General features: G+C 41.2%; 1 protein-coding gene across 1 annotated transcript in view; it reads right to left on the reverse strand.

Moving 5' to 3' along the window:
* The window catches only part of LOC139717294 (NADH dehydrogenase [ubiquinone] 1 beta subcomplex subunit 11, mitochondrial-like), a 6,673-nt gene extending 823 nt beyond the window's left edge, over nt 1-5,850 (reverse strand). The window contains exons 1-2 of the mRNA XM_071628786.1: nt 5,605-5,850; nt 1,448-1,575 (exon numbers count right to left, since the gene is read on the reverse strand). Coding sequence (XP_071484887.1) covers nt 1,448-1,575; nt 5,605-5,850 — 374 coding nt within the window. The remainder of the gene's footprint in view (nt 1-1,447; nt 1,576-5,604) is intronic.
* Between the last annotated feature and the right edge of the window lie 6,746 nt (nt 5,851-12,596).

Here is a 12,596-nt window from a genome sequence, read left to right on the forward strand (position 1 = left end):
CAATAAAGCAGCAAATATAAGGAGATATCTCTAATTTTCTCAATAAACCATCACGGAGGTCTATTCTACAAATGGTTTAATAAAACTATTGTTCATTTTTTTTCATTGAACAGTACTGAATGTATCTGATTAACATTTTCATGTTGGTTATTTTCATCCCAACTCACATTTTAGAACTATTTTAAAGCACTAAAGGCCGTGTCACACCAGCCTTGCGTGCGACTTTCAAAGAACAATTTTGACTACCCGGAGGTCCCCGTAGATGATCCGCACATGACAGTACCCAGCATGTATCTCAAAAGTAGTCGCCCGGAGGTGCGCACGCATATTTTTTTACCCGCAACCGTGTTTAGGCCCTGTCACACCTTTCCGGGCAAGCTACTCGGGCTTGTTACGTGTAGGGATTTTCTAGCATACCGGACATTCCTGAGGGCGGAAAAGGATTTGTGTGAGTCAGCGCATGTGTCTTACTTGCTGGACGCGTTATACTTGTGAGTATACTGTGTGACCTTTGTACCAGTCGCGTGGGGGCTGACAACTCAGTGAAGGAATTCCTCTAATGGAATGGCTGAAATCTCACAGAATTTCATTATCTTGGCTGCATACGGGACTGCAAAGTACCTGCGTGGGAATTGCCTGGGAAGTACTGCCGCTAAGGGTCTCCTACTGGCGTTCTGCGTGGACCTCTACGGGCATTCCCGCGACTCACCCAGAAAAAGTTTTGGTCATGCTCAAAACTTGGCTGCGGTTAAATCGGACTTGCGTGAGCACCTCCGGGCAACTATGCGCTAGATACTGTCAGGTGCGGACCAACTGCGGAGAGCTCTGGGGAGTAAATTTGTTTCCCCCGCAAGTCAAGCCGCAGAAGTTCCCCCGTACGGTATGACAAGGCATGAATGAAAATTGCAAACATTCTTGTTCGCCCGCTGACAATCTTCTACGTGCTGGAAACTACCTCCTCGCCACAAGCCCGCGTAGCTTGCCCGGAATGGTGTGACACGGCCTTAAAGCTGTGTTTGTTGTTGTTGTTGTTGTTTTTTTTTTTCATCTGCAAATGTGAGCTGGGGGCTTTAATTACATCATCTCACACTTCTTATTGCAGCTACCAAACAGTAAGCGTTGAAAGCAGGGCAAAACTGAAGATTTTACATCACAATCTTGGTCTCTTCAAGAAAATTACCACTCAGACTACCTGTATATGTTGCGGTTAGTATTCCCCTTCAGGCATTGAATGCTACAGTCACCGTTGGCAGCATAGATTTTGTACGTTTTCTGAGTTTCATGAACAAGATAAGAGGTTGATTATCTTTATCAATTTATCTATTTATCCCTTTTCTTTTTTGGCCACCATCTAGGTCTAACACCAACATCTTAGGCTATCTAGCATGTCAAACTGTACATATTTTTGAAAAAGCCATCAGGTATCTCAGCTTGCACTGGTACTTACGCATCAGGGGCATAGTGAAGTAAAAATGGACCGAAGACCAACGCCACCGATATTGTTGTGAAGAAGACAATCCGATACGTCCAAGTGTCCCAGTAAGGATCTGGGTGAAAGCCATGAGTGACATATCCCTGGAAATAAAAATAAATACATAAAACAAAAGCATCTCTGATAATTACACTACCAAGTATCATTTACCTTTGCAATTTTGAAGCAATACAAACTGGAATGAGTGTTTTGATATCTTATATGTAGATGATCTTCTTTTTCTTTTTTTTCCTCAAGTTCATCAGATGGCAATATAAAGTACACACTGGATATTGAGTAGAAATGGCAGAGCAGTAAAACTACAGCATACACAGGATAAATAATAAAGAGAAAAAAAAAGGAACAAGCAGAATCATTGTAAATTTACAAGCACAAGAACAAGAGCTGAGAGGAAAACGAGGTCAAGGAAATTGTACGGTATGCGTATGCTTGCACACAACAATCTACCTGTAAAAATGTAACATGTACCAATTGTACACATGCACAAGTACAACTGAAAATTTATCACTAACACTAGCAGTAACACAGGTGCACACATGCAGATGCACATGTTGTACAAGTATAGGAACATAGTGGAAAAGAAGAGAAAGAGGTAGCAAAAGATCAACATGTACTCCACAAACATTTATATTAGAATGATAGATTAAATATACTCTTGCAGTCTTGCCATGCTGGGTAGAGAATAACAATAAATGACACCCCATCCCACATCACAAGTGAAATGCACTTTCTAAAGGCAGTGTGCTACATAACGTTTTTTTTTACCACTTGCCCGGCTGGGCAAGCAGATTTTCAAATTGTTGCAGAACACTTGCCCAAAGATGAATTTTACTTGCCCGAAGAGAAAGTCCAAAGACATAAGAAAATGATAGAGAAATCGCTTGTAAGGTCAAGGGCTTGATAGAATACAATCATCTGAATAAACAGCACATGTGCGGCGTAACAAACTTGGTTCGATAGAGTGTTGATGTTGGATTGCATCAATTGGGACTACTTCATGTAAGTGTTGGGAAGGAAAGGTGACTTCAAAATGTTTTGCTTGCCCAATTCGGGCAAGCATTTTTTCTCATTGTTCCAAAACACTTGCCCGACTTTCAATTTTACTTGCCCTGGGCAATAGGGCAAGTGCTCGTGTAGCACCCTGTAAAGGTCATTAACACTTGCAGAACTCTGGCCATGGTTGGCATGTGGCACCAGTACATACACCAGTGCTGCAGAGTTGAACTGTTTTGACTAGACTGGAGCTGGAGTGGACTCTTTGGATCCTAGACTTTGTGGTACCACAAGTGGACATTTCTATGCTGTCAAAGTGGATATTTTCACACAAGTAATTTTTCACACTTGGCTGGGTAGGTTGAATTTCACATGATCATTCTTAATTTCAAAGAAGCAGGACTAACTGCTGGAACACATGGTGTGCAAAAAATATTAATCTTCTTTTATTTTCATGCTAGCATTTGGCACTGGTAGCATGAAATGCATGAAAATTGTCACTTTTACAGCTTAGTGATCAGTGGCGTGTGTACCTTACCAAACTCTTGCCTGCACACCACACACAGGTGATAAAAGAGGCAGAACATTTTCAGGTTTAGTACCCTTGTGGTTGTCAAATTTACTGCTGAAACAGTGATCCACTTGTTGGGTGTATATTCATTCTACAAACCCCTGACACATGATCTTACTACAACTACAACAACAGCTGAATGTTTTACTTTTACCAGGCTCAGTCTACTTGGCTTGGATTCTGCTGTTTGTTTGTTTTTTTTTTATCTCTTGTGTCTCCCTCTCAGACTGGAGAAACCTCTCTGTTTCATAGTCTCTCTTGAAAGCTTTCAGCTAATTGCAGTCTGAATATCCCATCATGATTCAGACTTCAGTACCAATACTTTTCTACATGCCAAACATTCTAGAGCCTATATTACTTATTAGGATTACAATTACAGTACTGTATGCGATCATCGTTGTAAGCCTGTGCCAGTGTTTAATATTAACCAGTGTTAACCAATATACGGACTTCATCACAATTCACAACCCTCCAGGCTCCATACATTGTTTGGCAGTTCTCCATGTGCTAGAGGAAATCTAACCGCACCAGCGACCCCAGCATGCACACGTTCTGTTGGTAACAGCGCCCTAGGCATGGCATCATGGGGTTTCAAGCCAAAAAGTGAGAAGATCAAAGAAGATAACTGACACTGTTGGCCCTTGGCTGACATTGGACTGACAAAACACCGTGGGTCCCTGCTTCATTAAATTTTAGTTTTTACTTTAGGGTAAGAGCACCAGTATTCGGTCACGTATCACTAGTCACCAGCAAATCACACGCAAATCACATCAATTCACATACTTGCACACTCATTCACAACAGGAAACTTCCTTAGGCCCCTCCAAAAATCCATCCAAAATCCAAAATTTTACCATCAAAAGTGCAAAATCGGCGCTACTTTCCAAAAGCGCGCGCGGATAAGGCCCAGTTCTAAGAGTACGGGTCGCCGAAAAAGCGTTAAAAATCGAGAAAGAGGCCGTTCTCTCGCAGTATTTTTTGCTAATCGCAAGCTTGGAGTGTGATGGTATCCTCAAAAACGCAAAAGAAAAACAAAATTTCCGTACGTGTCGATACAGTGTCTCAGTGTACAAAGGTTAAATGCAAGTGCCGTTTCCCCAGTATTTATTTGGTCACCAACGGGCGCCGCAACGTCCCCGATGCAATTTTGCGCCAACAAGGTAGCGCACGCGCGCATTTTTCGGCTGCCTTGAACACGTATTGACTTTGAACGTGCATATCGCGTGACCGAATAGACTACTGGTCACAGTGACCATATATTCTGGGGAATTTTCAAGGTGATATATTTTGCATTTTGGGATTTTGTGAAATTCTGTGTGATATTTAACAAAATGAAAATTGAGATCAAAGAAATTTGATATCTTTCACATACATTGCTGTAGATATGATGTAGCCCCTATTGTATCTATTATTTTAACGTTAGTTTGAAAAAATATCGCAAAAAAGCTTCTTTTTACTTACTAACTTTTTAATTTGTTAGTTAACCCAATTCATGAAGTGACCGAATACTGGGGATGTTAAATACCCTAGGCTATGTAAATTACAAGTGGAATGGAGTGGTTCTTACAAATTTGTCAATTTGAATTCCATCCTCATCATTTAATCATTTAACTAACATCCCCAACCCATCCATCATTCTGGGCAGTTGTGCCTCATTCTTGAGAGTTATAAGCGGGAGACTAGACTTATTCTAATATCACGATATAATATGTAGATAGTTAGATCTATAGCACTAACCCCGGGACGCTCCGTAGACAGTTACACACTGTGGGAGCGTCCTGAGTCAATAGAGTGCTATATCGGTAAGCTTGAAAAACATACACAGTCTGTCACAGATTTTCGCACCTCCGTAAGTTTCGAATATCACGAGGAAAAAACGTACTTTTATAGTATACATAAGATTCTTATCTAATTAATACCCTTCGTTCACCTTGTTCTTGTTCACACTGGTCCAATGATCTTGAAAAAACGTTTTTTTCACGGCCATATACGGGTCCGTAGTCCTAGCTCCCCATCCCATTCACCATTTTCGAAATCAGTATGCAGTACACTGCGCACGTAAATATTCATGTGCTGGCGGAGTCGAAATGCGTTTAGCCTTCTGACAAGGCCTGCGCGCGCGCACCCACCCAGAAAGCAACGCAATATACAGCGAGAGGGTTTGCCAACAGTATGATAAGGCCTTGCCACAAAGCTACACGACTTGACGGCCAGCGCATGCGCACAAATCTCAAATCCATTGACTGTATAAGATGTAGTTCTCCCGAGTTCTTCTCGACCGAGTCGCATTTAACTCATCAAACCGAGCAGAAAGGGACTATTGCCAGAACCAAAAGTTGAACGCATTCAGTCTTCAACATTACATCTTCACCTGTAAGTCTTCATATTGCAGAATTTTTGCGATTTCATATTGATTTTTAGGCGCTATACTTCGCCTGTCATGATCATGTCTGCTACAATGCGCAGCCCCAACACTGCGTGTTGGGGCTGGTCGCAGTTACTATAGCACTTACTCGAACACATTCAGGTGGGACTACGATAAACTTACTGAATCAGTTGCGTCCGTATCCGATGGCACACGAGAACCTTCCTTGATGATCTCTTCTACCCGAGCAGGATCAACTTCAGTTTGTTTTCCAATCACAAATTCTGATTGGGAAACTTTCTTGGTCGTAGAGCTATAAAGTAGACATGGAATTGACCTTAGATTGTGTCTAACAAGAGGTGAAGTTCTGGACAGACTCGACGTCGTTTTGCGAGAAAGTCTCCACACCGCTCTGCTAAGCGACGCCATATTGCCTCTGTGCATGCTATAATTCGCGTTCGAGGTCAGTGTACTTTACTATGGGTGATCGGTGAATCCATCGACTATTCGTACGCCATGTTCGACCATGAAAACTGGATGGTTTCACTGGTTGAGGTGAGGATTCAGCTTTGAACTTTTTGCAAGATACTAGATTTAATCCATGTTATGAAATGTTAAAGAGCATACAATTTTAACAGCAATTCAAAGTCTATTTGATAAAAATCGGTTCTGAAATGGCTGTGACACACACACACACACACACACACACACACAAATACCCAAAGCGACTCTAATAAAAGGTGGGTCGCTTTTGCTTTGGATGTCTCAGCTATTTCAAAACCGATTTTCATCAAATGAACTTTCAATTCCTCTTATGCTCTTTTATATTTCATAAGAGGTTTCTCTTCATCTAAAGGAAAAAAAAAATCATCATCATCATAAAAAACCCAAAACAACAAAAAGGTGGAAACCAAAACCCCTATCTCAACCGAAACTGTACTATCCCTTCAACATAATATGATTCAATGTTCAATTTCAATCTCAATTTTTGTTTTCATTTTTATCGACAAACACATATAGACATCAACTTTTGGTAACAGAAAATAAGGTGCGTAAAATTATGTGAGAGAAAAGGAGTGTACAATAATTGTAGAACCTTGCGATAATCATATGTACATTGTCCTAAAACTGAAGTGAGCAGAGGGAAGTAAATTAATACGCAGAATTCGAAAAATGGAGGGACCCTGGCACTCAACAAGAGAAAGCTTGTAGGATGTGGGCCCCTCAGAAGAAAAGCATCAATTGAAAACACGGGAAAAAAATCTGGAAGCCCACTAGAAAGACAAAGCTACAAACAGACACATATACACACGAATAAACTTGAAACGGGACAGAGGTAGGTATAGGAGTAACACTATACAAAGAAAAATGATGTTTGGAAAGTGAAGTTTGATTTTGAAGGAAGGTATAATTCAAAGAGCATGAAGAGGAATGAGATTATTTCTAAGAATGAGTTTATTTTGCATAATTGACACACAGTATTTGATTCTTACAAAAGTATAAAGTTTACCATCTGATGATGGGAAGGCTGAGAAGGGTTTTTAAGACTACGATTTTGTGAAGATGCAATTGGTAAAATGTACGAAATAATGAATTTCTATAGCTTTAGCGCGACATGGAATAAAGGGCAAATTAAAAAGAAAATTGGAAATGGTGCGGATACGCAATTAAAACGTCAAATATATTCTTGGTGAGGAATGAAACTGAAACATCAGGATTTAATAATTCATATGGTTCATATAGTTATTACGAGGATATTATATTGAACTGATTTTTCTTAGGCCTGGGAAGTCTACTCTTGATTGTAAATTGCGTGAATTTCAATCGTATAAAGATGCTGTATGATTTTATACAAACAATGACAAAGGATAGGAAAAATTCCTTTTTGGTTTACACATATTTAGGCCTATGTTCGTATAATGAGACAATCAATGTAAGTTTTGCTATTCTGAGGTTTATAAAGAGTACCAGTGGTTTGTTTGTTTGTTTGTTTGTTTGTTTGTTTGTTTGTTTGTTTGTTTGTTTGCCGGCATTAATTATGTACGGACATTGCAGATTTAATGATTATGTATTGATTTTGTATGTATTTTACACTTGTTTGACCCCTAATAAAATTGATTTCACTATTTAATATTTATTGTGGAGAGAACACGACAAGCATGCAAGCAAAAATCATAAAAAACAACAAACGCACACACACACACCAAAACCCACCGTACTTCTTTTAACTGTAAAGAACTGCCCACAAGCATAGCACGAAGAAGTGCCATTAGCCAATAAATCCGAAAGATTTAATAACCTTCAAGTGCTAAACCTGGAGAACAAACTTATGTCATGCACAAGTCAAGTGTGCGCAAGATGTTGTGTAATGCTTCTTCATAAGATAAGCCCTATATACTCATATGGGGCCTTCTGTCCTTTTTTCAGTCCTGTGGTATTAGTAAAAAGAAGATTTGAAGAAAAACTGGGAAGGATTTGTTCCGTAGGTCCTACACTTATGCAATCAAGTTCTATCCAGGATTTCAACATTTCCTCTGTGAAAACCCTCTTTGGTTCTCATATCCAAAGTCTATATCATATTATGAAAGAGCTGATTGGAGCATTACGTTTATATGGAACATCAAAACCAATGAAATGCTATTGTCACGCTACACCGTATGTCCCCCCCCCCCAAAAAAAAAAAAAAACAAAAAAAAAAAAACAACGGGACCCTCCGCAATGATAACTTTAACATATAGTGAATCAATCCAAATACAATTTCAGGGTATATAATTCATTGCCCACATCAAACTTACCAAAAACCCCATCCGATTTGCCTCAATGGTCAAAGAGAAATGAGGAATTTTGTAGAGCATGTCAGGTATCTCTTCCCTCCAAGTTCTGTCAATTGTGTTCAAACATTAATAAACAGTTCCAAGAGCACTAAGTGCTAAACTTGGAAGAATCAGACTCATGCATGCTTTACAACAATCCACATTTCTCTGTGACCGCGTAAGCAAATTGAATGGGGTTTTCTGCAAAATAGAGCTAAGATGTTATATTTTAAGACCCTGAAGTAGCATTTCTAGACATATAATATATATATAGAAGTATTGGAACAAGTTCACTCGGTTGACAGCAGGTTCATCCATATTTTATTGCTACTCGGAGTTTCATGCCACCTCCATTTAGGGGCAATCATCAGTTCTTTGCCTGATGATTGCCCATAAATGGAGGTGGCATGAAACTCCGAGTAGCAATAAAATACGGATGAACCTGCTGTCAACCGAGTGAACTTGTTCCAATACTTCTGTCTAAAGCTCTTCCTTTGAGGATATCGAGCACTCTCCAATACCCATTTTTTCGTTGTGTATAATGTACTTACCAAAAAAAAAAAATGACATGAAATAAATAAAATGGTGCATGCTTATATATGGATATTTAGTTGTGTAGAACGTGGGCATAGATACTTTCTTATTTCTGTCGGAATTCAGTGCTGAATTTTCTTGAATAAAATCATTAAAACAATCATCCCCAGGGGCGTCGATCCGTTTTCATGAAGGGGGGGGGGGGGAGGAGAAAAGCTTGGAATATACATGAAGGCACAGGAGCGACCTATATAGCGGGGAGGGTGTGGGAGAGGGAATCCCCCCTCCCCCCCCCCCCCCAATATACACCGCCCTTACACAGGAGGGAGATTTTTGCGTTGGAGACTTGAAATTAAGAGGTCTGGAGCACGCTTTTGGTGATACAATGTATATTCATTTTTTTTTTCCATCAACAAAGCAAGAACAATATAATTCAGGGAAATATGTGAGTGGCTACGTGGCGTCAATCTGTTTTCACTCGGGTTGCGGGGGGGGGGGGGGACTTGGAAGATATGGTGTGAGGGAGCAGAGTAACGACTGAGCGGGGGATGGCCGGTGTGAGAGAGGTGATACCCCCAACACACGAGGGAGATTTTGCATTTCCACTGGTGCACACTTTTTGGTGAAATATTCGAATTTTTTGACCGAAAAAGAAAGAATTATAAAAACGGTGAAATGTGAATCTCTAAATGGCGTCGATCCAGCTTTCTGATTGCGGGGGGGGGGGGGGGGGGGACGGACTTCGAAGATTTATGTGCGAAGGAGCGGGGTATAGGGGTTAACCGCTCCCCCCCCCTCCGCACACGTCACGAGGGGGATTTTGCATTCTCTTTTCGATTTTTCCATTTTTCTTTCAATTAAAAAAAAAGGAAAAAATATAGGCCTATTCATGAAAGTGCTGCTGGGGAGGATGTGGGGGAGATACCCCCTCCCACACGAGGGAGATTTTGCATTTTCAGAAATGAAAATTCAGAGATCTGGTGCACACTTTTGATGAAATATTCAAGTTTTTCCTATAAAACTGACTGACTGTAAAAAAAAAAAATCCCTCAGAGCTTCCTACAAAAAAAAAAAAAAAAAAAAAATGTGTCGATCATAAATTGGGGCGGGCGACTTGGAAGATAATGTTCAAGGAAGCCAGCGAGCGGTCGCGGGGAGCGGGCCGAAGAGTGTTGTGAGGGGATGGTACCCATTTCCACAGGAGGAAGATTTTGTATTTTGAAACTTGAAATCACATATCTGATGCACGCTTTTTTGTGAAATAAACATTTTTTCTATGTGGATATCGATGTGGATACGTTAAAAAAAAGATTCAGAGATTTGTAATCTCTGAATGGGGGAGGGGGGGGGGGCGTCTTTACAAAATGGGAGAGGCGTCTTTACAAAATTGGGGGGCGCACGCGCCACCCCCACCTCCATTTAATTCTTTTACCTCCTCCACGGGATCGGAGGAGGTTATGATTCAATCGGCATTTGTTTGTTTTCTGTGTGCAGGATCGAGCAGAATAAAAGTTGTGCGCAGATATGGATAAAACTCTCGCAGGAAAGGTTAAAAAATGACACAAGGAACATTATGATTACATTTTGGTAGTGATCCGAGAATTTTCTGGAATTTTATGAAGGATTTTCGATATTTTTGGCAGGTAGGGTCAATGAACTTGGGAGTTCAAGCTGCACATCTTTTTAAGTTTACATATTATTATTATAATACGCGCACTAAAGTGCGAGTTCTAGTTTCTGTTAGGGCTTCAATATTGGGAAATCGGGCGATTTCAGCATGCACACGTATGGGTGGAAATCTCTTCATATGGAAGAATAAGATCATTGGTGGAAATGAGGCTGCTTTGCGGAGGTCTGCGCTCTCAGCTTCTCCATGAGTTTCTCTAGACCACCAAAAATAAAGGGGCGGGGCGGTGCGCTCCGCTCCTGGATCCGCCCTTGGCTCAAAAGATTGTTCCTCGCGATGTCAAGTTTAATCTATGGAGGTCAACGGCTGGGGGGTAAGGGTCTGGGAAGGGGATACCCCTCCGACACGACGGAGATTTTGCATTTTTAGAATTGACTTCAAAAGATCTGAAGCACACTTTTTGCGGAATATGCGCAAATTTGTCAGTTCCCAAAGTGTGCTAAGTCTAGAGGGAGCCAATTAAGCAAAGGGAGGGTCAGAAGGGGAGTATATACTCGTATCCCCCTTCCAACGGCGTAAATCCGTACTGAGGAGTGGGGGGGGGGGGGATGATCGGCGATAGCCACCATCACCACGATTACAAGCCCATAACCGGATCGGCGCAGCCAGGGAGGGGGGGGGGGGAAGCTTGCCCCCCCCCCCTCCACACACACACTTTTACAGGGATCAAATGTCCCACAGGAGGCTCTTTTCCATGCAAAGTGGGAGGGAAAGTGGCAGCAAAAATATGAAGACTTTTTGTTCTTGTTTTTATTTGTTTGTTTGTTTGTTTGTTTTTGCTTGTCAGCCGACTTTTGGCGGAAAATCAGACCTTAAAAGTATGAAAATTTTGTTGTTGTTGTTTCTCTTGTCTTTTGATGTTCTTTCTTCTTGACTGACAGGCGATTTAGACACCCCCCCCTTTTCAAAAACGTAGCGCAGCCCTGAATAATGCCCAAATAAAATTCAATAAAATGCTAATACGAGTATCCATTTTTTTTTGTATGTAATAACGTAGTAGATATTTTCCTGTTAATTGTATCCTTCAATTTTCTTGATTTAAGTCAGTAAAGCAATCATCCCAGGGGCATCGTTCCGTTTTAATGATTGGGGGGGGGGGGGGTAGGGAAGGGACTTTTGGTTTGAATATCTGTGCGAGGGAGCGGAGCCTGCGCGGCCTAGCGGGGGGAGGTGTGGGAGGGGGGTATCGCCCTCCCACACAAGGAAAATTTGGCATTTTCAGACCTGAAATTCAGCGATCTGGTGCACACTTTTGGTGAAATTTGGGATTTTTTTCCTATGAAAAAAAGTAAGAAAAAAAATATTCATAGATAATTGAATGACTACATCGTGGTATTCAGCTCCTGCTCCGCCTCTGCGACGAAGGCCTATACTGAATAGTGAGGCCTATCACCGGCGTATAGCCAGGATTTGAGGGGGAGCGGTTACAGTAGATGCGAGGGAGCGATGCGAGAGAGGGGGGAGTGTGTGGGAGGGGGGTTTCCCCCTCCCACAGTGAGAACTTTTTGCATATTGATGTTGTAAATGGTGCAATTTGATGCATTTTTTGCGTGTTTTATCGACTTGAAACAGTGCCAACATGTTTAAGGTAGCAGTACATTTTATGTAGATTATAATTGAACAATTTTTGCTTATAAAATGGTATCATTTACAGAAACTTCTTGTATTAAGGAGCACTGAAGATCATGAACGCGATCATGAATTTTGACATTGTACAGTCCCCAAACGGCCGTTTATAGCTATATTTTTTCGCTTAGGAAATTGGGGGGGGGAGGGGGGTGGGGCGCACCGGGCGCAACTGCTGGCAATCGCTGACAGCAACATCAGGAGAATGACATAACGATTAAATGCGAGCGAGCGAAGCGAGCGAGCTTGAAAATTTTGATATTTTACAGTCTATAAACTGCCGTTTTGTATATACCTGTACTTTTTTTCGCTTAGGAAATTAAGGGGGGTGGGGGCGCACCGGGCGCAAAATACTGGCAATTACTATGGCAGCAACAAATATCTCGTAAACACATTATATGATGTAATCTGGGGAATTTTCAATCCCAGAAGTGTATACTATTTTTTTCTAGGGGGGGGGGGGGACCCTCCGTTAATTGAAAGTATCTAGATATCTCCTCCCACCCAAGGAACAT

The sequence above is a fragment of the Diadema antillarum genome, unplaced genomic scaffold (assembly GCF_040938485.1).
Source record: "Diadema antillarum isolate AM-2024a unplaced genomic scaffold, OU_Dant_1.0 scf00000074, whole genome shotgun sequence".
Lineage (NCBI taxonomy): Eukaryota > Metazoa > Echinodermata > Echinoidea > Diadematoida > Diadematidae > Diadema > Diadema antillarum.